The sequence below is a fragment of the Rattus rattus genome, chromosome 3 (assembly GCF_011064425.1).
Source record: "Rattus rattus isolate New Zealand chromosome 3, Rrattus_CSIRO_v1, whole genome shotgun sequence".
Lineage (NCBI taxonomy): Eukaryota > Metazoa > Chordata > Mammalia > Rodentia > Muridae > Rattus > Rattus rattus.
In genome coordinates this window covers 54,112,995-54,139,541 of record NC_046156.1, presented here as the reverse complement: position 1 = coordinate 54,139,541, position 26,547 = coordinate 54,112,995, and the positions used below count along the sequence as shown (strand labels likewise).

The 26,547-nt window shown below is 37.2% G+C and overlaps 1 protein-coding gene across 1 annotated transcript in view; it reads left to right on the top strand.

Annotated features, from left to right (window-relative positions):
- The window catches only part of Rsbn1 (round spermatid basic protein 1), a 48,785-nt gene extending 23,106 nt beyond the window's left edge, over positions 1–25,679 (top strand). Inside the window, exons 3-8 of the mRNA XM_032897587.1 lie at positions 13,682–13,819; positions 14,152–14,294; positions 18,733–18,900; positions 20,555–20,663; positions 21,217–21,673; positions 23,636–25,679. Of these exons, the coding sequence (XP_032753478.1) occupies positions 13,682–13,819; positions 14,152–14,294; positions 18,733–18,900; positions 20,555–20,663; positions 21,217–21,669 (1,011 nt within the window). The 3' untranslated portion in view covers positions 21,670–21,673; positions 23,636–25,679. The remainder of the gene's footprint in view (positions 1–13,681; positions 13,820–14,151; positions 14,295–18,732; positions 18,901–20,554; positions 20,664–21,216; positions 21,674–23,635) is intronic.
- Positions 25,680–26,547: the final 868 nt, after the last annotated feature.

Sequence of the window (26,547 nt, the reverse complement as noted above, 5' to 3'; positions counted from 1 at the left end):
AGGCAGGGATCCTCCGCTGGTCCCCATTTGTCAATTCTTGATCTTAGAGCATAAGCCATTGGTGTTTTGTTCAAGAAATTTTCCCCTCTCTGCCTTTTCTATATGGAAATATATATTCTTTGAGTACATTTCTATTTCTTTTTTCTTTCTCTTCTTTCCCCTTCCTTATCTTCCCACTCATTTACCTCTTGTCTTTCTCCCTCCCTCCCTTCCTTCCTCTTCTGTTTTTCTTTTTCTTTTTCTTTCTTTCTGGGGATTGAATCCAGACTCTTAGGCATGTTAGACAAGTGTTCTACCACTGAGTTATATTTCTAGCTTTTTCTAGTTATATTTCTTTGCTATTTCCTTCTCTCACTTTTTATTATTCCTCTTCCTCTTCTCCTTTTTCTTCAAAAAATCTTTTTGTATGTCAGTTCTCCCAAGTGGTGGTGGTCTAATTTACTTAATTTTTTCATCTTATTTTTATTACAGTGGTTATATGCATACACATATACATAGCATGCACATGTGTAGGTCAAAGGACAACTTAAAAGAATTTTTTTTCCTTCTATTTGAGTGGGTTCTGGGCATTGAACTCAACCCATTAGGCCTGGTGACAAATGCCTTTACCCTTGGAACAACCTTTTGGCCTTAATTTCCTTTTAGAGGTCTATTTATTATATGCTGTGGTTATTTTTAATCTCTTGGGCTCAGGTTGGTCCTCGATTTTTTTTTTTTTTTTTAAATTACCTATTTTTCTTTTTGTTCTGCTGTTTCCTTTTTCTGCTGTAGATGAATTTTAGCTAAAATGGGTTGAAAAGTTTCATTCTTGTTTGCTGTTGCTTTTAAAATAATTTTGTTACTCTGTCATGGGTGAAATTATTTTAATTAAGTTAATCAGATTCTCTTTTATGTTTTGTCTCTACAAAATGTGTTTGTCTTAGTGTTTTATTTATGTTATAGGTTTTCTTCAAAAGTAATCTGGTGTTCTGTTCATATTTAAACAGGAGTTACCATAAAACTGGTCAAAAACCCTGTAGTCACATTGGTGGGACTTAACAGTTTGTGACTCAATAAGGAATCCACAGTGTTGTGAGTAAAGCTCTAACTATCAGTGTTTTTACTCTGGGGCTTTTAATTTCTATTGCTAAGAACCATTCATTACATTTTGCCAGGGACTTAGAATATGTTACATCTCTCTTTTCAGACTTGTAGCTTAGCTGTGGAAGAGAGACAAAGAAGTGTGGAATTACTTTGGTGTCTAATTGTATAATCCATCTTGGTATCCTTATTTATTCATACTTGCACAGTCCTTCTTTTGGATAAGGTAACATTAATAGATTCTGGGAATTTAGAACTGCACATCCTTGGGGTCTTTACTCCTGTTCCATGCTTCAAATTCATGGTGTCCAAAACAGATACCACCTTCCTACCCAAACTCCTCTTCCAGAAAAGAGAATGAATAATATTTTCTAATTGTAAAGGATACAAGTTGGTAATAATTCTTGATACATTTTCTTGTTTCCTGTCAGATCCAGTGTTTCTCTAAGCCCTGCTAGTTTAATCATCTTGATACCTTCCATATATATATTTTCTTCCTACCCCTTTTAAAATAAGTTCACTGCCTTTGAGCAATTTCCTACTTGGACTTTTTTTTTTTTTTTTTTTTTCTTTTTTTTCGGAGCTGAGGGCCGAACCCAGGGCCTTGCGTTTGCTAGGCACCTACTTGGACTTTTATAGAATCCTTCTAATTGGTCTTTTTTCCCTGTTTCTCTGAACATTAAACAAATAAAAGTACTCTGGGTTGGATGCCAGCACAATGTAAACCAGACATGGTGGTATACCCTGTAATCTCAGTACTAGGGAGGTGGAGGCAGGAGGACCAGAAGTTCAAGGTCATTTTCAACTACATAGTATGAGTTCCAGGACATTTTGGGTTACATGAGACCCTGCCTTAAAAACTGACAGAGACAAATATGGCTTGCTGTGAAGACACGTGGAATGTTGAGGTAAGATCTCTTGAGCTCTAGAGTTTGAGGCCAGTCTGAACATACATTAAGACCACCACTCTAAAAGACTTGGGAGGCTTCCTCTTTAAACCAAAATGGGTTTCGTTTCTTTTTCCTTCCTTCCTTCCTTCCTTCCTTCCTTCCTTCCTTCCTTCCTTCCTTCCTTCCTTCTTTCCTTCCCTCCCTCCCTCCCTCTCCCCTCCCTCCTCCTCCTCCTCCTCCTCCTCCTCCTCCTCCTCCCTCCTCCTCCTCCCCTCCTCCTCCTCCTCCTCCTCTTCCTCCTTCTTCTTCTTCTTCTTCTTCTTCTTCCTCTCTCTCTCTCTCTCTCTCTCTCTCTCTCATTTATTCATTCATTCATTCATTTGAGTCAGGGTTTCTCTGTGTTTCCCTGACTGCCCTTGAACTCACTCTGTAGACCAGGCTGGTCTCAAACCCAGAGCTAGTGCTAATAGTTCTTAGATTTTTCTCCCACTTTAAACTTGTTCTCAAATTTTAGCTTAATGTTGCTTCCCCCCCCTCCGGAGCTGGGGACTGAACCCAGGGCCTTGTGCTTGCTAGGCAAGCGCTCTACCACTGAGCTAAATCCCCAACCCCCTGCTTAATGTTGCTTTAAAGGACATTTTATACTCTGTATCATAGTCCCATTTTCTATTTTGAAGACCTCACAGTTTACAATGAAATGCTTTAGATTAGTTGTCTTTCCCCACTAGACTATAAGCTTTAAGGAGTCAGGAATAGGTTTGGTTTGTTGTTTCTGTGTTGAGGACAGTCCTGGCATAATATAAATTTATAGTAAATGATGAATGGTTTGGGTTTTTTATAATTTTATATAATTTTTTATAATTCTTATTATTTGTCCAAGGATATATAAATCTACTTCTTTAAAATTCTTAGTCTGTTTTCTGTTTCTGTCACAAACTAGTAAAGGCCAGTTACATTATAAAGATAAAGGGATTTATAGTTCATTGTTCTGGGGATTCAAGGGCCTGTCACTGGCATACATTTGGCTCCATTCTGGGAGAGTACAGTCGGTGACCATGTGGCAGATGGGTTCAGGAGAGATACCAGCTCATTTTTCAGTTTCTTAGGAATGTTTTGTGTTCTATGTGTCAACCTTCTGTGACTGGTACTCTCTTACTGAGGTGATGCCCAGTGTCTTAATTATTTCCCACTAAGTTCCACCATATGCCAGCAACACCACACTAAGACTGAGCTTTTCAGCACTCTTTGGGGGACAAATATCCTCAAAGTATTTAAAGACTGTTGTGTTCTCTTTTAATCTTTTATCAATATTTAAAATATACTTTTAACTTGTACTTCTCACTTGTCTGGTTTGCAAGTATCTAATCATTATAATTCTCTTGGGTGTATTTTTTTCTTCTTTAGTATTTTTCTCCCTTAAGTCCAGGTCAGGCTATAGTGTGCCAGTGCCATCTGTGCTATCAAAATGATCATGACAGAGAATCCAAATATGGTGGCTCAGAAAGGATGTCTTCCTTCTATGACAATCCAAAGTTTAGCAGCATTGCTTTACGTTACCCAGGAGCCTTGTTCCTCTGTCTTTTAAGTTTGTCAATTCCTTTCTTCTTATATGCTTGGATGGGCCTGGCTCTATAGCACTCAGGGTTCTGCTAGCAAAGAAAGAGGAAATGAAAGACAAGATGGTTCCTTATGAAAATTGCACTTTAAACTTCCCGTCCTTCTGGCTATAACTTAATCACAGGGTATATTTAGTTGCCAGGGATCCTAGCTCACTGGCCATATGCCCAGGAAATTCTCACTACAAAGAAGAAAGACAGAATACTTAGGAATAATTAGTGGTTTGCTTTTGGCATCAGATTCACTCAGTTAGTACATGTTACTGTGCTTATAAATGCTGTTCACAGTCTGGCTTGTATTACTAATTATTTAAATAACTAACAAAAATTTGCATTTATTAGAAGTTTTAATGCAAGTGACAGTGTTGATCAATAGCTCTTCTTTTTCTCTCTCTTGGCCAGAGTATAATGGCTGATTATTATGTTTCTACCCTTAACATACATAAATTCAGCAAGTATTTACATGAGGCATATTGTATTGCAGATACACTGCAGTGAATGATAGCCTTTATATTTAAACATGTTGCTTTTTTTTCCATTGAGTTCTTTAATTTGGGGTAGGTAAATCTTTTCTTTTTTGGTTTTTGAGACAGGGGTTTTCTGTGTAGCCCTGGCTGTCCTAGAACTACTCTGTAGAGCAGACTGGCCTTGCACTCAGAGGTCTATCTGCCTCTGTCTTCAGTGTTTGGAACTAAAAACATTCACCACCATGCCCAGCTGGTAAATTTTTTTTTCTACTGAGGTCTGCATAGTATTTTAGGAGCATACGGTCTCTAAATTGGGGTGGATAAACTTTTAATACAAAAGACTGCATAGTATCCACTTCTACCTCAAGTACTTTCTGCTTAATTCTGCCACTGTGTGAGTAGAAGTGAATCGGTAGGATGTTTTCCAGTCCAGTTTGGCAGTCCTGGGTTTGGTCTGTCAGTTTGTCAATGTCCGGTCTAAATTATCAGCTTATGTTTCTTTCCTTATCAATCATTGGCTAACTTCTTTAACCAGTGTTCTATAAGGATGCATTCTTGGTCATTTTTCTTCTTTTCTCAAACCTAATATTCTTGACCGTTGTTTGAAATGTTATTCTTAAGTTATTGTAGTTGTTTTCTTGCTGTGGCTTACTTGTGCTCTTTTTTCCCTTTCTCTGTGTGGCCCTCCTGTCTCAGCTGTTTTTTAGTTTGACAGATTATTTACTTACTTTCCTCAAATATTTGTAACTCTAATTTTTGGACCTTTGTTTCTCTATAGTTTTTTAAGTCTTAGTAACTGTAAAATTAGACTTTCTAGACAATACTAGTGGTTTTACCTGCATGTATGTGTGTGTGCTATTGTGTATGCCTGATGCCTGCGTAGTTGTCTGAAATGGGTGTGTCATCCTCATTACAGAGAGCTATAGAGAGTTGTAGCCTGCCTTGTTTTTGCCATTAAAATATAATTACATCATTTCCCCCTTCTCTTTCCTCCCTCCAATACTTCTCAAGTACCCCCTTAGCTGTCTCTTAAATTCATGACCTCTATCCAACTGTTTTACATATAAACACACATATATTCCTAAATATATAAATTCAACCTCCTCAATTCATATTACTGTTGTGTGTGTGTGTGTGTGTGTGTGTGTGTGTGTGTGTGTGTGTGTGTGATTTCAGGTTTGATCACTTGGTATTGGTCTCTCCTGGGAAAACCGTTTTCTCCTGCTGTCAGCATTCTTTGTTGCCTGTAGTCCTCTGGTGTAGGGATTACAGATTACATTCCCTCCTTCCCTCCTTCCATGTGAGCCTGTCTATTAGTGTTGTCCTTTTTTAGTCTTAGGTAGCCATGTTGGTAATATTTCATAGGTGTGGCTTGTCTGACATTTCTAGGAGGCACATTATCACAGCAGACTTCCCATTCTTTCCTTCCCTGCTTGTGCTATGATCCCCGAGCCTTAAGTGCAGGAACTGTGTTGTTGATATATAGGTTGGAGCTAAGTACCACATTGTCACTTGTTCTCTGCATTTTAATTGGTTATGGTTTTCTATCATGTTCTCCATCTGTTGCAAGGAGACATTTATTGAGGAACAAGACTTATTCTTATCTGTAAGAATGAGAATAAAGATATTTAGAATGCATTTAGGGTTTATGCTGGTTTAGTAAAGTGGTTATTGTAGGTTCTCCATGATCCATGCTTTCATTAGCCCCATAAAGTTGTCTAGGTGTCTAGTACGAGGCATGACTTTACTCTTTTTGGTTCTTTTTTTTTTTTTTTTCTTTTTTTTTTCCGGAGCTGGGGACCGAACCCAGGGCCTTGCGCTTCCTAGGCAAGCGCTCTACCACTGAGCTAAATCCCCAACCCCGACTTTACTCTTTTTGAACAGACCTTAATTCCAACTAGAGAGTTGATTGTAATAGATGTTTCTGGATATGTGAGTTGATACAGACTCAATGTGGTGAGACTGACTCACAGGTATTTTGCTGAGGCAAGATTTATGGAAGGACGTGTAATGTTTGGAGAAAGTATAAATAGAACCCAATGGACAATGATGGAGCACTTGTATAGCTAGCTTTTTAGCACTTTGTTGATCTTCACTTCATTGAGAGAGCCATAACAGAGAACTTCTGGTGGCCTGGCTGGTCCTGGTCACTCCCAATGACCCATCCCATTCAGTGGAGGCCTGGCTGTTTCTGCTGGATCATGCCATTGCTGCTGATTTGTGTTTGTTATTCTTACACTACTGAACTGAACTACTGGTATCCTGACAAATGGAGATTGAAATCACCCCAAGGAACTACTGTACTTCTAAATAGGTCCACATCCCCTTGTCCTATTTACTGTGTTTTCTCTCCTATCTTTGGACAGTGGGCTAAAAGGGGTGTGAAAACATTTAAAAACCCTTATTAAAAATAAGTTTTAAGAAGTCTAAGCCCACAGTTGATGGCTGCTGACAAGATGTGTGCCACTATTGCACCCTTACGGATATTGTGCCATACTGGTTATTGTAGTTCATAGGTCATAACTGGGTAGGACTGTTGGTTGCTGCCCTCCTTTGGAATCTTCCATGGAGCCTTCTAGTAACATGCAGGAGGCTTTCTAGGATCTATGCCTAGAGTGCATGCTGTCCAGCCATAAGAATTTATCCTCTACTTCTGGGAGGTAACTACGGGCAACAACAATAGCCTATAATGTTTCAGGAATCTTAGACAGCTCTGACCAGCAATTCAGAAGGGGTCTTGCCTGATCTTTGAGGTTTTGTTGCACAGTTTATGGCTCTTGGAAGCAGCATTGTCAGCCCAGATGGAAATTTTAATTTAAATTATATATGTAAACATATATAAGTAATTATATTTATATATATAAAATATACTATATTATCATATATAATATATATTAGCACACATATTATATGTAATTTTAGGCAGATAATGATGACTTATGAGTTTTCCAGACATCCTTACTGCTATTTTACCCTTCTCTTCCAATCTGTATTTATCGTTCTTCCTGTTCCTATTTAAAGCACTCCTTTCCCCATTTCCCCCTTCAAATCACTTTTACCCTATTATGCAGTACTCTGTTGTCTTTTTCCCAATCTAAGTTTTATTTTTCTGGCTTCTGTAGTTATTTGAGGTTATGTATGTGTCTTAGTCTGTGTTCCGTTGCTGTGAAGAGACCGTAGCCATGGCAACTCTTATAAAAGAAAGCATGGCTTGCTTATAGTTTCAGAAGTTTATTCTTACCATAGTGGGGAGCAGGGAAGCATGCAGGCATTCATGGTGCTGGAGAAGTTGTTGAGAGTTCTTAGTCTTGATCCTCAGGGAGCAGGATCCTCTGGGCTTAAAATGAGCTTTTGAAAACTCAAAGCCTACCCCCAGTGACACACTTTCTCCAACAAGGCCATTAGTCCCAGTGGCCTGGTCCCTCCCAAGTAAGGCCACTTTCTCATGGCTGAGCATATAAGTATATGAACCTATAGGGGCCATTCTTAATCAGACTATAATAGTACGCATATCTGAACATTTGAAGCTAAGAACCACAGACGATGTCTGGGTTACCTCATTCACTGTGCCTTTTCTAGTTCTATCCATTTACCCACAAGTTTCATGACTTCGTATTGCACTTTTCTTTACAGGGGAAGAGTATTCCATAGTCTGTATGTACCACATTTGTATTATCCATTCATCAATGGAGGGATGTTTAAGTCATTTCCTTCCTAGCTGTTGTGAACAGAGTGACAATGAGTGTGTCTGAGCAAGTATCTGTGGTGTAAGGTGTCTAGTCCTTTAGGTATATAATAAGGAATGTTACAGCTAGGTCATATGATACATTCAATTTTAGTTTTTGCAGAGTCTCCAAACTGATTTCCAGAGTGTCTGCCAGTTTACAGTACCACCAACAATGAATGAGGGTTCCCTCTTCCTTACATTCTCTCCAGCATTTATTGCTGGTTGTTGTGCTGATGTTTGCCATGCTGACTTGGGTAAGAAGAAATCTCAAAGTTGTTTTGAGTTGCATTTTCTTAACTGTTAGGAACAATGAACATTTTTTGAGTTTTTTTTTAAAAGCCTTTTTTTTTCTTTTAAGAACTCTGTTTAGAGATCCCAAGGCCACTTTTTAAATGGGTCTTTTTTTAAAAATTCTGTTTTATTTTTTTAGTTCAGCTGGCAACATGCTTTTCCATTCTGTAAGGTTCCTCTTCATTTGATTGTTTCTTTAGCTATGCAGAAGCTTTTTAGTTTGAAGAGGTCCTATTTGTCAATTGCTGGTCTCCGTTTCCAGGCAAATGATGTGTTATTCCGTTTAGTGTTCTTCCTTATACCCATATCCTGTAGGGTGCTGTCTATATTTTCTTGTTGTAGTGTTAGTACATCAGGTGTCATATTTGTGCAAGTTTATAGATATAGATCTAACTTAATTGGAAACATGTGGACATCTAGTTTTCCCAGCACCATTTATTGAAGATGCTGTATTTTCTCCAATATAAGTTTTTGGCAGTGTTGTTGAATATCAGATAATATGTAGATATATGTACTCGTGTTTGGGTCTATTCGTCTACATATCTGTTTTTGTGACCATACCATGTTGTTTTTATTACTATAGCTTTGTAATAGATCTTGAGGTCTTAGAATGATAAGCCCCTCAGCATTGTTCTTTTTGCTTAGGATTGTTTTGGCTATCTAGAGTCCTTTGTGGTTCCATTTAATTTTAGGAGTTTTTTTTAAGTTTTATGAAGAATGAGATGGGGATTTTGATGGGATTGAATTGAATCTGTAAATGGCTTTTAATAGGATGTTCATTTTTCACAGTATTAATTTTACCAACCCATAAGCATGGAGTATCTTTCTCTACTTACCTGCACAGGTTTGACGTTTGTATTGTACAGGTCCTGTACTTCCTTGTTAGGTTTATTCCTAGGCACTTTCATCTTCTTGAGGCTGTTATAAATGGCAATGTGTCCATGATCTTTTTCTCTGTATGTTTGTTGTTGGTGTATATTAATTTTTTATAATTTAAAAATAACGTATTTATTGTTATATAAGGAATATGCTTTAAGGTTTTTCAGGGAATGGATTTTTCACAAAATTAGGTGGTTAGATCTCATGTAAGTCATTAATAATTTTCCTTTTTTTCCCATTGGATATTTTTTATTTACATTTCAAATGTTATTCCCTTTCCCGGTTCCCCAGACATAAGCCTCCTATCCTATCCCTCTCCCCTTCTTCTATAAGGGTGTTCCTCTCCCCAACCACCCCTTTTTCCCGACCCCCCCATCCCCTGACATTCCCCTACACTGGGGGTTGGGGGGTCCAGCCTTGGTAAGACCTAGGGCTTCTTCTTTCATTGGTGCCCAACAAGGCCATCCTCTGCTACATACGTAGCTGGAGCCATGGGTCAGTCCATATATAGTCTTTGGGTAGTAGTTTAGTCCCTGGGAGCCCTGGTTGGTTGCAAGCCCCTTCAGCTCTTTCAGTCCTTTCTCTAATTCCTCCAATGGGGGTCCCGTTCTCAGTTCAATGGTTTGCTGCTAGCATTTGCTTCTGTATTTGACATGCTTTGGTTGTGCCTCTCAGGAGACAGCTATGTCCGGCCCCTGTCAGCGTGCACTTCTTAGCTTCATCAATCTTATCTAGTTTTGGTGGAGATATATATCTATCTCCAATCTATCTATCTATCCATTATATATGTGGGGCAGGCTCTGAATGGCCATTCCTTTACTTTAAACTTTGCTTCCATATCTCCTCCTGTGAATATTTTTGTTCCCCCTTTTAGGAAGGACTGAAGCATATGTATGCACTTTGGTCGTCCTTCTTGAGCTTCATGTGCTCTGTGGATTGTATCTTGGGTAATTCGAGCTTTTGGGCTAATATCCACTTCTCAGTGAGTGCATACCATGTGTGATTTTCTGTGATTGGGTTACCTCACTCAGGATGATATTTTCTAGTTCCATTTGCCTATGAATTTCATGAAGTCACTGAATAGTACTCCATTGTATAGCTGTACCACATTTTCTGTATCTATTCCTCTGTTGAAGGGCATCTGGGTTCTTTCCAGCTTCTGGCTATTATAAATAAGGCTGCTATGAACATAGTGGAGCATGTGTCTTTGTTACATGTTGGAGCATCATTTGGGTATATGCCAAGGAGAGGTATAGCTGGGTCCTCAGGTAGTGCAATGTCCAGTTTTTTTGAGGAAACTCCAGACTGGTTTCCAGAGTGGTTGTGCCAGTTTGCAATCCCACCAACAATGGAGGAGTGTTCCTCTTTCTCTACATCCTCGCCAGCATCTGTTGTCACCTGAGTTTTTGATCTAGAACTATTCATTTTTGAAGGTTGATTATGTATCCTGCCACATTGCTGAAATGATCAATTATTTCTAGAAGTTTTCTGGTAGAAATTTTAGGATCTCTTATGCCTCTTATCCTATCATTAGCAAATAGGGATAGATTATTTTCCTTTTCTGTTTGTCTCCCTTTAATTTCATTCTCTTGGCTCATTGTTCCAGCTAGTGCTTTGAGCACAATATTGTGTTTTTTGTGTATCACTTAGGCATTTATTTTCTTTTTAAGTTCATTGAACTGTCTTTTTGTCTTCTTTAAATCCTTGAATTTTTTGAAGTTTAAAATTGGTCTTTTAAATTCTGTGTCCTGGTGTTCATTAAAGAAATTTTCACTGGTAAACATTTCTACAGGACAGGTGGATTTTGGTGGGAGGGAAGGAATATTGCCTTGATCTTTCATATTGTTTGTATTTTTGCTGTGAGGTCTGGGCACGTGGACCTCTTTTGTTCTGTGATAGGAACAGAGCAGCTTGGAGCAAAACAGGATATGTAGGTTAGGTTGGTCCTAAAAGTTGGGTATGGCTTAGGCGAGTTGAAGTCAGGTGCACAAAGGTGTTTGGGGTGCATCCAGGATGTGTGTCCTGGTCCAAGTCTGGATTTGGGGATAAATCTGGGGTTTGGGAAAAGTGTATAGAGGGGAGGATCAGGCGGATTTACCTGGCAAGACCCTGGTGCAAGATGTGCAGCAGGCTCTGGCTGGGCAGACAGGTTTGAATAGATCTTATGAAGGGCCTGGGGGATTGTGTGAGTGAGATAATGTCTTGATCAGAACCTGGAGGCGGAGGCCCCAGTATGGGTGGCCAGACAAGGCTGGAGTACTGGATATACAACCAGGTCTAGATAGTGGGGTTTGCTGAGGGTTCACTGAGGGGAAGACCAGGCAGACTCACTGGATAGACCTTGATGGAGGATATGTAGAATCTGTCTGGGCAAGGAGGTTGGAATGTCTTTAATTTTTTGTTGTTAAATCCTGGGATTGAACCTAGGATCTCATTTATGCCAGTCAAGTGCTCTTGTCTCTCAGCTATATTCCCAAACCCTTACTGTTACTATTATTTTAATTTAGTTATAACTTCAAATCCAACTTGCGTATGACCTGTGATTTCCATAGACTTGGTTTCTTTATATGGAAACCTGTTTAGATCTGTTTTCCCTTTGACCTATTTAGTTACCTAGATTGGTTAAGTTGAAATTATAATGCTCAACAATAACAGCATGTGAAAATTGGAAGCCAACAAAGATTGAAGTGTGTGTATGTTAAAATGTGGCAAATCATATAGTTCTTTTGGAATAATAGATCAGAAGGAGCTTGATTAGCCATGATGATTTTAAGCTTAATGGAACCACTTGAACTATTTAGAAAAGGGAAATTGAATGGTAAAGTATTTTTCCTTAGGAGATCCTTAGGCACTATGTAAGATGGTCCATGGGGAATCCTCATGCAAGGACAGTGATTTTGAGGGTTTTCTTTTACAATCAGATAAGAAATGATTATTTCTTGCATTAAGGCACTACTTAGAGAGATAATATTTGTTATTTAAAGGATGAGGAAAATGCTTATAAATTCCTAACAAGGGAATTGAGAAAATGATTAGCATTGCCTTGTGAAACAATACAAAAGTATCACAACAATAAAGTTTAGGAGTAGAAAGAGAGATTAGAAGAGAATGTAATGTGCTTGGTGTAGTAAGCACTGCGTTTGAGTGTCTGTAGCCTGACTGAGAGGAGTTTTACTTACAGATCTGACTCTGAGGAACCATTTTCATTTAGAGAATTAGATACACAGAATGTAGCAGGGTATGTGTAATAAATTCGCATTATAATTTAAAACATCCATAGATAATATGTTGAATGAAAAACAGGCCAATCCGCACCTAGAAGAAAGTGTCTGGAAGGAAGCTAAGACAACAGATTACTAGAAAACATTTCTGATTTGTCTGTAGGAGGCCATTACTGATTTGTTTTGGTGTTGCAGTGACATGAAAAGTCAATAAAAAGTGAGGTGAATTGATAAACACAGGAACTAGAGACAGATATTATTGAAGTAGTTTCCTATGTGGAAAACGTTTGCATGTCTGGGTACATCTGGTAGCAAGTTGGTAGGATTCTCAATTACAGTTAAGCTTAAGGGATGAGGAGTTTGTTGGCTTATGATTGGGAATGTTCCGAGGTAAACTGATGGTTTGAATGTTTTGTGCTTGGGGCTTGTAGGCAGCTGGTGCAAGGTAGGATAGAATACCAATGAGGGGTAAACCATGAGGTCTGTCTAAGCTAGATCTGGAAGAAACTGAAAACAAGAAGGGGGCTGAGACTCAGAAATAAGCATAGGTAAAGGAAAGCCAGGGGCCTTCTTCAGTGTAAGTAAAGGGATGAAAGTGGGTGTTCTTAATTATCGTTTTCCAAAGAGACTAAACATGACAGCCTCAAAATCTAGTACTTGAATTTTATAGCCTGTTTATTTACTTGATAATGGTTATACCACTCAGTAAAATTCTAACAATACTAATTTTTGGCTGTTTATTTGAAGACAGTATTAGTACTTACAAAAGTGTGAACCTTATAAGATGTGAAGGTCCTGATAAGGCAAGACTTTTTCTCTGTGGATGAAAATAAACTTTGTTAGACTTATGCTCCCTTTGTCTTTCTTTCCTCCATCTTCCCTTTAGGTTTTCTTTCTTTTCCTTTTCAAACAGGAAGAGGTACTTTATTTTTATTCACATCACATCAATTAGCCTAGATACCTATATTTTTTGAGTTGTCAGTTGGGTGCTGTTAATATTGTGATATTTGAATGAGGTAAATTTAAGAGTAGTGCGATAGCTTGGTATCTGTCTTAAAGTGAAGATTAAGATAAGGAATATATATATATATACACACATACACACATTCATACATATTATATATATATATGTATATATATATATATATATATAATCATATATGTATCTCACAAAGGATCACTATGGCTATGGCAGTTTTCCCCCTTTGCCCTGCCACTTTTACTACTTATCCTGTCTTTTAGAAATAAAGTATTTTCAAAAATAAGTAATTATTAGAGAAATCTGTCTTAATGCCTTCCTTTGAAGTATTGATCTAGTGGGCTGACTTATACATTGAAATATTTGTTTGTGACTGACATTACAATGTTTGGATGACTGGTTAACTTTGTCCAAAGAACTGACCATTGAATCCTTAGTATGTAGATGAAATACTAATACTAGAAACAATTCTCGGTTCTCCTTCTTTATAGTGAACTTCAACCCTTTCCCCTCTCTTTCATTGTATCTCAGGTCAACAGGACATATTGCTGTGGTACCTACCGAGCAGGTCCTATGCGACAGATAAGTCTTGTTGGAGCAGTAGATGAAGAAGTTGGTGATTATTTCCCAGAGTTCCTAGATATGTTAGAAGAATCACCATTTCTGAAAGTGAGTGTTTCTTTAGACTATTATATTAACCTTTTTTCAGTTGACACTTTTAGTAGTATTTCAGTATGTCATTATTTCAGTAGCTACTTAGAATATTCAGTTAGTCTTGCTTATACTAAAATTAAGTTTTATACAGTAGTTTCTGTAGAAATGTTTAGAAAATATTGTTATTGAATACTACTTCAGTTATTTTTTATATGTTACTCTGCAATATGACTTTTATTTCTTCACAGACACATGTGAAATGGCTTTTAGTAGTTTTATTTGGATGAGAGATAATATGTAAACAGTCTAAAATCTTTTAAATGTAACTTAATTTCTTTGGTTTCTAGATGACTTTGCCCTGGGGTACACTTTCCAGCCTCCAACTACAATGTAGGTCTCAGAGTGATGATGGGCCTATAATGTGGGTGAGGCCAGGAGAGCAGATGATCCCTACAGCAGATATGCCAAAGTCACCCTTCAAAAGACGACGGTAAACATTAATTTTGCTCAAACAAGCAAAACCACTCTCATGGTTTATAAAAACGATTGATCTCTGAACATGATTTTAAAACTTGTCTAGATTTTTGAAATGTTCCTTTAGTAAAATTTAAGTTTTCAGTTTCTTAGTTCAGATAACCTATTACATAGTGAGTAGTATCCTGAAAAATTGATTTTTCATAAAACTTGTATCTTCTAACTACCTGTAGGATAAACTATCAAATTCTTCTTAGTGTGGTCTATACACAACTTTTATAATAAAACGGAGTCACCTTTCAGTCTCTCCTAGCTACAAAATTCAATTTCCAAACTATTGTCTTCCATTGCCTTTTGCTCTTGCACTGTTCTTTTTATTTGGAATACCCTGTCTCCCACCTTCCTCTCTGCCTAGGAGGTTTTTAGTAAAGCTTCTAGATGTACCTTGAATCATCTTTGTGGAGCATAGAACAAGTTAATTGGTTCTATCTCTGGCCTTACAACATGGTTCCTTGATGATTTTTTTTTTTTAACTATTTTTGTTTCTTAATAAATTTTGACCTCCTTGAGACTGGGGACTGTTTTATTTATATGTCATTATGACACACAGGAAAACATGGTTTGCTGAGTGCAGCATGTACTATTTTGCTATTGCATAAAGCTGTGATAAATCATGTGCTCCTTTCTCTGTCATACACCTAAAACAAACATGGATTTCATTTTGGAAAATGCTGTTAAATGAGACTCAAAATAGGAATAGCAATTCAAAAGTAAGCTGAGCATGGTGTTGTACACCTTTAACCTAAGAACTCCAGAGGCTGAGGAAGGTGGATCTCTGGATTTGAGGCCACCCTGGTCTTCCATACTATGGGGGCTATATGTTGAGATCTTGTTTCAAAATAAATAATTAAAAAAGAAACAGTTAACTTTAACTTAAAGCTCACAGGAGAATGCTACCTAAGCAGAAAATAGTTTTAGGTACTTAAGATGACCCATGAAAACCCTTGGTTAAAAACTACATGAGATTTGGGGATGTGACTCAGTTGATAGAATACTTGTTCAGCATGTATTTTCTTTTCTTTTTTTCTCTTTATATGTGTGTTGTACATGTATGGTATTTGTACATATATTTGTGGGTGCATGCATATGTGCATGAGCATTGGCGACAGAAGGATGTTTAATGCCGCTTTCTCTCTACCTTATTCCTTTGAGGCATGGTCTCAGTGAACAAAGTTGCTAGTGGCTAGTAAGCTCCAGTGATCCTCCTTTCTTCACCCTCATAGCACTCACTGGGTTAAATGTATAAGTGTGGCCATGCATGACTGTTTATATGGATGCTGAGATTAGAACTCATGTCTTCATGCTTACATAGCAAGCACTCTTACCTCCAGAGCCATCTTTCTTCCCCATCATCACATTTTTCTAGAGTTTCTATAATATATTAATTGGTTTTATTTTTAATAAACTCATAGTAATTATGAGGTTCAGTGTGATAATCAGAGTAATTGGCCTTTCCATCCCCTCAAACATTTTATATTTAATGTAGAAAACTTCGAAAAATGTATATTTTGTAACTTGCTTTACTATACTATAAAAGTCTTCAGAATGTTTTATTTACTCTTGTAATCTACCTGTAGAATTATTCTTTTCTAATTCTGATAGTTTCTACTTTCCAGTCTCTCTTTCCCCTTCTGCTAACCTTTCCTGCCTCTAGTGACTACTGCTTCTCTGGGCTGTAAGATGAACTTTAAGCTTTCGTGTATTTACTATTTATGTCCTGAGCACCTTTGGGGATCTGTGTTCAGCTCTTCATGGAAGGCTCTGTAAACTCAATACTTAACAGCCAATGCTGTACTCCATCAACTGGTGTCTATTTTCCTAGGTTTATTTCCTTTATTTACTCAAACACATTTTCAAGAATTAGTCTAAGAAATTGAGGATTTTACTGAGTCAGTATATTCTAAATTTTTCTTTTTTCTGTCATTAAATTTGATAATTTAGTTAGAGTATGGAGATGCATTTTCTAACTATTGTCACTGGATAGGCCCTTTTAATGATTCTTGTTTGTTTTCATTTATGGAAGTTTTAACATGCTTAATTTCCCCTGTTAAGTGTTGTGTTTCCTGCCCCCTCCCACCCCTTTTTCCCTCCCTCTATACTATTGTCTTCTATTCACGAAAGAATAGCACTCTTGATTTAAGTGCCATTTCTTTTCTTTTGGTGTTTGTTTTCTTTCTTCTCTTTTTTTTTTTGTTTTCAAGACAAGAGTTTCTCTGTAGTACTGTCTGTCCTGGAACTTGCTCTGAAGACCATGCTGGCCTTGAACTCAAGAGATCTGCCTGCCTCTGCCTCTCAATTGCTAGGATTAAAGGAGTGTGCCATCACTATCCAACTTACTATTATTATTATTATATCCTTTCAATATTGGGTATCTAACTTTTAAATATATATTTATTTAATTTTTAAATTTTACATGAATTAGTGCTTTGCCTGAATTCATATCTATGTGAGAGTGTCAGATCCCCTGGAACTGAGCTGCCATGTGTGTGCTAGAAATTGAACCCAAGTCCTCCGGAAGAGCAGCATTACTATTAACTGCTGACAATCTCTTCAGTTTTTAAGTGCCTTTAGTTAATAACAGTACAGACCTTCTTTGGTTTTATTTGGAAACATTCACATGACATTTTATCTTCTAACTTTTGGGTTTTTAAATGTCATCATTGTGAATTTTGGATGTCAGTATGTGATCTGCAGGAATTTGGTTATTCTTTGGCGACCCATTCATACTTGAGTACATCTTTACACTTATTGGAGATTTCAGCCTAGCAGTAGACAGGCTTCACATTAGAGTGAGTAGGCACAAAAGGAGGCATTGAATGGGATGTCCAGTTATCTAGAGTTGTGCTATTCTGATGGCAAAGTCAATGTGAAAAGAAGGTTCCCTGCCTGCCTCCCTTTATCCTCCCTCCCTTTCTCCCTCCCTCCCTCTAGCTGAAATTTTATGAGAATGGTTATGGCTATAAAGAATTTTGACTCAAGTGTGATTAACAAGATTAAAAAAAATGTTTCCCCATGTTTCAAGAAGTCTGGGAAGGAAGCTCTGGTACCATATGCTCAGTAGCTAAATACCAGCCTCAAAGAGCCAGATTATTTCCATTCACTGCTAATCATTCTTTTTGCCTAGGCTTTTGTGCTCATATTAGCTTTGTGTTTATTAGATGGTTCTAGAAGTTCTAGACATTATATTGAACCTGGTTATATTTAATAGAAGAAACTTTTCTTATGAGTTAGGAAAATTTCCAGAGGACTCCTAAGCACGTTTATGCCTCTTTTTGAACTGGTTTGGAATGTTTTGAGAGTTGGAATGAGCCTACTGTAACGTCACAGACTCATCCAGCTCTATCTAGAGCATAGAGATCAGATCACATAGAGAATGGTCTGATGTCAGATGAAAACTCAGGGACTTTGAAGAAAATTGAGAGGAATGCATTACATCTTGATCTGTATACATTCCTGAGTTGCAAGGTTAGAGGCATAGAGCTAGAGAGAGATGGGGTAGGGGGGCAAACAGACAGACAGACAGACAGAAAGGCAGCCCTGGCTGGGATGATCTTTTGAACATTCCTGTGACACACCTTCTCCAACAAGGGAGCCCCTTCTAATCCTTCCCAAATCAGTCTCACCAACTAAGAAACAGGTATTCAAATATATGAGCCCATCATCCAGCCACCACAGCCATTACCCTCCCTTTCTCAGTTTCAGTTAAGTTTTGTCCATATCATTACTATGCCTCTGCCCTCCTTTGACCTGAGCTTCTCCAAGGTCTGTTGCCTTTTTCCCTGTTGACTCTTATTGAATAGTGTAGTCCTTTGACATTCTCTGTTCAGCAAAAGTTTGTTATCATCTAATTCACTAATTCATTTCCTTTAGTATCACCATTAGATTGCTAAATTTAGAAATGTTTGAACACATAAAAAGCAGAGTATAATAAACTCCCACCATTTTTTTTAATCAATAGCTATCCATGCCGAATGTTTCATGTATATTTCTGTCCATTCCTATCTTCCCTTCTCCTGTCCATATTAGTTCCATTTAGTGTGGAAGGAGATCAGCTGTATGCGCAGTTTGCTGCCTGAATCAGCAACTTGGAAGTCCTGGTAGAATGTTTTGAGAGTTGTAAATGGGGTATTTGACTGAGCTAAAGATAAAGAAGCACATAGCTTTAAGCCTTGAATTATGTTGTCCTTGTCTAGAGACATTTTATGCATTCAGATTCTTCACTTGTATAGTCTACAGGGAAATAGAAGTCATATTATCCATTTTAATAATAAGTTCAATGCTAATGATCAAAATCATTGCACTCATTTAAGCCTAATATTATAGATTTGCCCTTTTACCTTACTGCTGTTTATTTCCTTATACTTTCCTTTGTTTTACAACCAAATCAACTATAGATCAATGAATGAAATTAAAAATCTCCAGTACCTACCTCGGACAAGTGAACCCCGAGAAGTCCTCTTTGAAGATAGGACAAGAGCTCATGCTGATCATGTAGGTCAGGGGTTTGACTGGCAGAGTACGGCTGCTGTTGGGGTTTTGAAGGCTGTACAGTTTGGTGAATGGTAAGTTCAAGGAATCAAATATAGGGTTAAGTAATGTCCAAGAAAATATAGATTCTGTTTAGAAGATTGGGGATCAATTTTTAAGTTGTAATGAAATATTTATAACATAGTTTATCATCTAAACATTTTAATGGTATAAGTGTAGCCACACTTTGATGAAACAGTGCTCTAGCATTTTTTTTTTTCTTGTGAAACTGAAACTTGCTGTCACAGTTCACTTTCCCCTCATCCCTAGATCATGGGAATCCTCACTGTGTATTCTCTTGCCATTTCCGTCTCATAGAAATGGAAACATACTCTCTCCCCTCTTATCCATTTAAAAAAGTAATCCTAGTGGGCGATTATGGCTCAGGGGATTAAAGGTGCTTGCTGTTAGACCTGACCACATACTGGTATACACACATGTCCATGCACATACATAAAAAATAAATGTAATATAAAATTAATCATAGTGGCAAAAGGGAATTATTTTTATCACACTTATTTTTTTGTGGGTGTGAAATGCGTGCCATAGCAATTGTGTATGAAGGTATAGACAACTTCTGGGAGTTGCTTCTCTTCACCTGGGTCTTGAGGATTGAACTCAGGCTTGGTAGCAAGCACCATTACTCACTAAGGCATGTTGGGAGTTCCAATTTTTTTTTCTGACTCAGCCATTTCTATTATAATAATGTCCCTTAGAGTTTACCTGTGTTATAACAAGTATCAGATTTTATTTCCTTTTAAGGCCAAGAATAGTTCATTTTGCACACATGTACTTGCACATGCACACAGACATATACATAAATTAGTACACTAAATAGGTATTTGGGTTACTTCTACCTTTGGCTCATGGATATATAGATATCTCTCTAGTCCTTAGTGTTCAATACCTATTGTAGTTGCTGGATTCTATGGCTGTTCTGTTTTATTATTTTGAGTAGCTGCTGTGTTCTTTTCTGTAGTGGCACCATTCTACACTCCTTTGGAGCCTGGCTTTATAATAACAAAGCTCAAAGCTCCAATAAGACAACAAGCAAATGTATTACATTTAGAATAAAACTTCAACAACAACAATAACAAAAACAAAATCTTCTGATCCAGGGTTTCACTATGCAGTTCAGCCTTGAACTTGTTAGTCAAGGTCAGGCTGGTCTCTCAAACTAAGGATCCTCGTCTTGGCCTCAGCTTCCCAAGTTGCTGGGAGTAGGTTGTGCACCAGGATGAAAGGTTGCTGCAAGGCTAGCAAAAACTATTCATTTTAGTCATTATTATTTCAATTTCTAATAACTGACCTGATTTTTAGAAAAACAGATTTATGTGCATTGATAGTTTCCTGCAAGTATCTCTGTGAGGGTGCCAGGTCCCCCGAAACTGGAGCTGCAGGTGGGAGCTTCCATGTATGGGTGCTAGGAATTGAACCCAGGACCTCTGGAAGAGCAGCTGCTGCTTGAAATTGCTGAGCCATCTCTCCAGCCCTGAGTTTTGTTTAAAAATCATTTTATTGATTTGCTTTTATTTTTTAAAAACTGATTATGAAGCAAGTACAATCTTTTCCTTAGGAGATAGGCATTTTATTTACTTATTTGCTAATGGTAGCATTCTAGAAACAGGAAAACTGAAATTGTCATCTTCCATTGTGATCTCGTCCCTAAATTTGTTTTATTAATATTAGGAGCGATCAGCCTCGCATAACCAAAGATGTGATTTGTTTTCATGCTGAGGATTTTACTGATGTTGTACAGAGACTTCAGTTGGACCTTCACGAACCTCCAGTTTCCCAGGTAATAATCTCGGGCTCTCATTACCCTGTGAGTGAGATATTGGAAGCTGCATCTAGATCCATTATTTTATAATTGGTTTCATGGACAATAAATTGAACTTTATTTGTATTAAACTCTGTGTGTGTTAGAGGATGGTTCTAGAGTTCAAATCTTGTGGATGGTGGGTGAGCCGAGGATGGTTAAGGACACAGCTGCTCACTTCTGGCTATAATCAATCTCACTTGGTAACCTCACTGTACTGTGGCCTAGGCTGCAAAATGTCAGAAGATGTGAAGGAGAAGAGTAAATGCTGCCTTTATGTGTGGTAAAGATACTGATACTTAGCTGCAGTTTTCAAGAATGTACTGATTCCATAGGCCATCAACAGTATTTTATGACTGCGAAGTGTAAAATATGTAGAAAAAGACTTTCCAGCAGTTACTGTGTTCTCTCAAACTGTCTAACTTTGATTTATTTGAACCTAGTTTACCATTCTTTTTCTGTGTGTATTGGAATATTTTGTTTGAATTATTACAGGTTTTAATGCTTTATGTAATTTTTTGCCTTTTTTTAGTGTGTTCAGTGGGTGGATGAAGCAAAACTAAACCAAATGAGGCGAGAAGGCATTCGCTATGCTAGAATTCAGCTTTGTGACAATGACATCTACTTCATCCCTAGAAATGTCATTCATCAGTTCAAAACAGTGTCAGCAGTGTGCAGCTTAGCCTGGCATATAAGGCTTAAACAATACCACCCTGTTGTGGAAACCGCTCAAAACACAGAGAGCAATTCCAACATGGACTGTGGGTTAGAAGTTGACTCCCAGTGTGTGAGAATAAAAACTGAATCTGAGGAGAGATGCACAGAGATGCAGCTTTTGACAACTGCTTCATCGTCTTTCCCACTTCAATCAGAACTTCATCTACAGGATCTGAAGACCCAGCCTATTCCAGTTTTCAAGGTGGAGAGCAGACTGGACTCTGACCAACAACACAGTCTGCAGGCACATCCAAGCACTCCTGTGTGATTATGTACATATTCAAACACATTTTTTAACTTTTTTAAATTTTGATGTGAAGTTATAGTTTTATAACTGGCTTAAGTTAAGTTTTATTGGAGAAATCTTGCCTATAATTCTATAAAGAGAAATGACATTCCACAAATGTCAAGCATATCTTTTTTACACAGATTATGCAAAGCTAAGAGTTGTATCTTATCCCGTTAGTACAGTATGTAATAGTGGGTCTGCTGCTACTTTCTGTTTTAAGGTGTGAGGTTACAATTCAATCTCTTCTTCAAATCAGAACAAGAATTCTCTGGAATAGCAGGTTCTTACTTGGTAAAGTATTTACTTCCCTTGATTCTATCTTTCCTTGTCTCTTGCCATACTTGTTTATGTGGCAGAAAGCAGATTTATGGTTTAGTACTTGTGTCTTCATGGCACCCCATTAGTTTCCACTGTAAAATGGTATTGGTTGCAGGAAAGGCTCCTGCATCTGGTACGTGGACAAGTGAGTTGCTTAGTTCTAACCACAAAGAAGACATGGTCTCTAAAGAAAACTGAGTGGCTCTCTGGTTTTTAGCAGAAGAGGAAGCACAGCACTTTCGGATCCAGGCCGTCTTTTTGTGTCTGTTATTTAAAACCCAGTGGATATTTCAATTAAACAAAACTCTAAAGATGACAAACAAAAATCTAAAGATTGGCCATTCATTATCCATGGTTCATCTTTTCTAGGATATATGGTAACTATAGTGGCTATTTTGAGCAAAAGAGATAATGTTGACCTGTTCTGCTTCCTAGTATCCTCATATCAAAGTTAGAGAATTGCATCAGTCTTACTGATGAGGGCTGCCACAGCTGAGCATCAAACTTAGGAGCAACTATTCTTGTGACTTGGCATCTACTTTTGAAACAATTTACAGTTTTATCTGGCTGATACCTGGGTTTGGTCACAGTTATTCCATGTTGCTGTTTTCTAGTAACAGGCATTAGACTTCCATCCTATAGTTTCAGGTAGGCTGAAACTTAGTGTCTGGATATTTATTTTGTTTTCCCTTCTTCAAACAGGCCTCCTTCATCCAAGTAGTGTGATCTCTTACTTTGTAATGTTCATGTGCTATGCCTTATACTTTCTCTTAGTTAACAACTCAGTAGGCCTTTTGTTTACTAAAGGAAGAGTACTCTCCACACCTAAGACCAGATTCTTGTATCTACCTGGTTACAGTGCAATTTGATTTTTTTTTCCTGGATGGTGAGATTTGAAATATTTGCATTAACATAGGCAAAAGAAAAAGATGCTGCTTTATTATGTCTGTCACCATGGAAACTTAGCTGCATCTTTGGAAATATCAAATATGAATTTTCTCTAAAATATTCTGAAATAGGTTAAATCTTATATAAATATTACTTTGTGCAATATTGTTGTGTAGTTAAATGCATATTAGCAAAGTATAGAGGTCACTGTGTAAACCGATAGAAAAGTAACCATCAGCAAATACTACAGTGATTAGTTAGAATCTGTATTATTCCTTATATATATGTATATGTATGTATTCTCTGTTACAAAGGATGAAGACAAATAAATAGGGAAACACTTCAATGTAAACCATTTATGAATTGGAAGTGATGTTGCTTTTAGTTATCTTTGTAAATAAGGTAATTAGAATGGTATGAAAGGTAATGTGATTATTACAGGGGTGTTTTTAAATCCTGTGTATAAATTCTAGGGTAAATTCTAGTTTATCAAACTAGTTTTTAAGGGACCTTTGAGGGTATTTTTGTTATTTTGTGGAGAAAAGGGGTATATCACAAAACGAATGGGTTTGGGTTATTTCTTATTTTTATTTTTTTCTGTCCAGAAGAATTTCATAAAGCTTTACCAGGCTGTGCAAAGAAAAAATTCTTCTCAGGCAACATTTGCTTTTAAAAATAATCATGAAGAGAAAAAGTTGTTAACGCAAAAAGTTTTATTTTGTTTTTCTTGTCTTCCAAGATCCGATTTCCCCATCTCCCACTTGCCATCCAGCAGATGCCATCCTGTCATCTAAGCTGGTCATTACTAATAAACAAGGAGACTGTCTCCTGACAGCCAGCACTGTGTAATCACTCAGGAACCAGCGGATCTGCAAAGACCTACAATCAAACGCAAATCTCCATTTTCCTTTTACAAAACATTCTACCCTCACCTCCAGTATAAACATATTAAAAGAATATAAAAATGTTGAAAATCATGTACTAATGAAGTCATTGTATATTAGATTGCAATAGAATGGAAAGAAACATTTAGCTAGTAATGTATCTGGAAACCCTGAATGTCCTATGTGAGTATTAGATTTTGATAGCATGCTTTAAAGACTGATGAATATAAAAGCAGAAGCTTTGAGTTTCTTGCTGCTTTCAAAACTATGTCCTAGTTGAGTGATACAAATGATGGCAACTTTTCTAAATCATTAAACTATCTGGTTGGTGGGGTGAGGCATGCAACAGCCTGGCATCCTCTGGTTTGAAAAGTAGCGGTGGCATTGAAGTTGTAACTGCAATGGAAGCTGATCTTCCTTTCTGGTATGTTATCTGTTGTGCCAACCCTTGAGATTACTTGCAGAATGTGGCTATACATTTTAGTACTTTGTGGATCAGAGGGATATTTTAAAAATATGCTAATCGAAAGGACCTAATAAATTATTATTCCTAGCAGCAAATAGAATGATTTTTATGGTAACTGTTAAAAGGATAAATGTCTTCCCCTGTCCCAGAGGTCATTCTATAATAATCAGGATAGGATAGGAGTTAGGGTTACGATTCTGAGAGGTGTCCCAAATTCATAAAGCAATAATAACCTGTATATTGGTTCCCTCTTCCAAAGTTTAACTCTTGAAAAATGAACTCTTAGGCTTAATTGTACTTTGCTTATTCAGTACTTACAAATTTTATTGGTACATTATTTTTATTGTAAGACTTTTGGAAAGTGCCCTGTACCCTCAGAAACAGTTGGACTATCAGTTCACAAATACTACAAGCTCTTGTATGGGGAAAGGAGCTTATTTGAAATCATTTGCTAAACTTTAGGAAACGATGTATCAGTCTTAACAGGCATAAAGATCTCACCTAATGACTTGAGAAACTTTTGCTTATTGCTTCCCCCCCTGTATAAATATTGTCTAGAAGGAAAGTTAATATAGGAACAAGACTTCAAAATCCACAAAAATATGTTCCTAGTGAATATATCCTTTATCATTAATATTAACCCATTATTTTTTCATCTGTATTTGCCTTTTAAATTTATTTGCATCATTAAGGATAATTAGAATTACTGTTTGTTTTTCTAATAAATCAGTTCCATCCTTTCAGTAGCACATGCCAGAGGTTCACATTTGTGCTAAGTTTTGTGTTTTCAAGACAGTCTGTAGCCGTACTTACTGGTCATGCAAGTAGAGGAGATACACAACACCAGTGTTTTTCTTAAGTGCATAAAGGACTTATCCTCATCCTGAAAGTCTGTTGCTTTAAAAGCAAGTATCCATAATTATTATGGCCTTCCATTTAAAAAATCTTCATAAATTTTTTAGGATCCACTTGTGCATGTAGTTGAGACCACTGTCTCTTAAAATATAGCACTTTTCAATTCTCTCTGAAGAAATACTTATGTACTACTATCACACGTTGTAAATTTTCATGTAATAGTGTTTTCTGTGACTAAACTTCATTTTGATTGGCAGCTAAGACTTTTTTTCCTGTGGCTTTAATTTATCTAAGAGGTCTTTGCATATAGAAATGTTTAATTTGCCTGGCGGACTATTTGCGTTTGTGTGGCCTTAGTTTGTTTATTGACATTAACAAGTGTTTAAAAAGGTTTTTAATGAATAGTCTTAAATCTAAATTTGTGTGAATAATAATTCTTTTAACACAGTGCTTTTTGTAGCTGTCTGAGTGTGTTAAATTGTTAAGCTATTTCTTTGTAAAGTAGGACAATGGAATGCATAGGTTTTTTTTTTCCTGTAAAGTATTTTTTTAATAAACAAAGTCTGATTTGTCCTTTACTGATGTTTCAAAATGAATAGCAATGGGAGTTCTCATTGCTTGCACCCTGTTTGTAGAGTACTAATCTTTTCACACACTCACACACATACATCTGCCCACCTTCTTTGTACCATTTTATTTTTAAGCTTTTGAAGAAAACCTTGGACTTTTCTAAAGGGTTAGAGATACCCAGGTTGAGGTACAACTAGTTTAGAAGAAAAACGAAGCTTTTGTGATAGTTGTCCTTATTGCTGCTTAAAATTGGTTATGTGTCGTTAGAGCACCAGAGGCTTGTGAAAACACATGGCTTAACAATGAAGATGGCGCTTACTTTCAGATGTGGATAGAGTATGGAATACAAGAGGATGCATTCTTTTCCTTACTACGCTTTGGGTGAACTCTGTAGTTAAAGTGCCTGTCCTGACAGCATTTAGGTTTTAGAAGGCATCTCGGGGTATTTCATCAGTTCTCACAGATAGGAGAGAAAACAGATTGGCTAAATCAATTTTCTAAAATGGCAGTTCATTATTGGGAGCTGGAGCCTGAATGCTTTTTTGGGTTCAAAGCTCTGCCTTACACAGCAGCATCCTGTTAAAACACTGAAACATTTTAACAGGGTTCCTGGAAAATAATTTACAACTGTACGACTAATTCTCTTCCTGAAAGTACTGTCCACAGCCCAGAAAAACCTCTTTTGGGTGTTCAGCAGTGAAGTCAAACACTTTCATTAGTAGTGTTAAATTTAGGGCTTAAAGTATTTTTTTTTTTTTGTTGTTTTTTTGGTCATTTGCCAAAATTAATTGGTTGTTGCCTTGAGTTACACTGTTCAGCAGCACTGAAGGGACTGTTAAGTCATATTTTTGGTTGTGAGCCTAGCCTTTAAAGGCT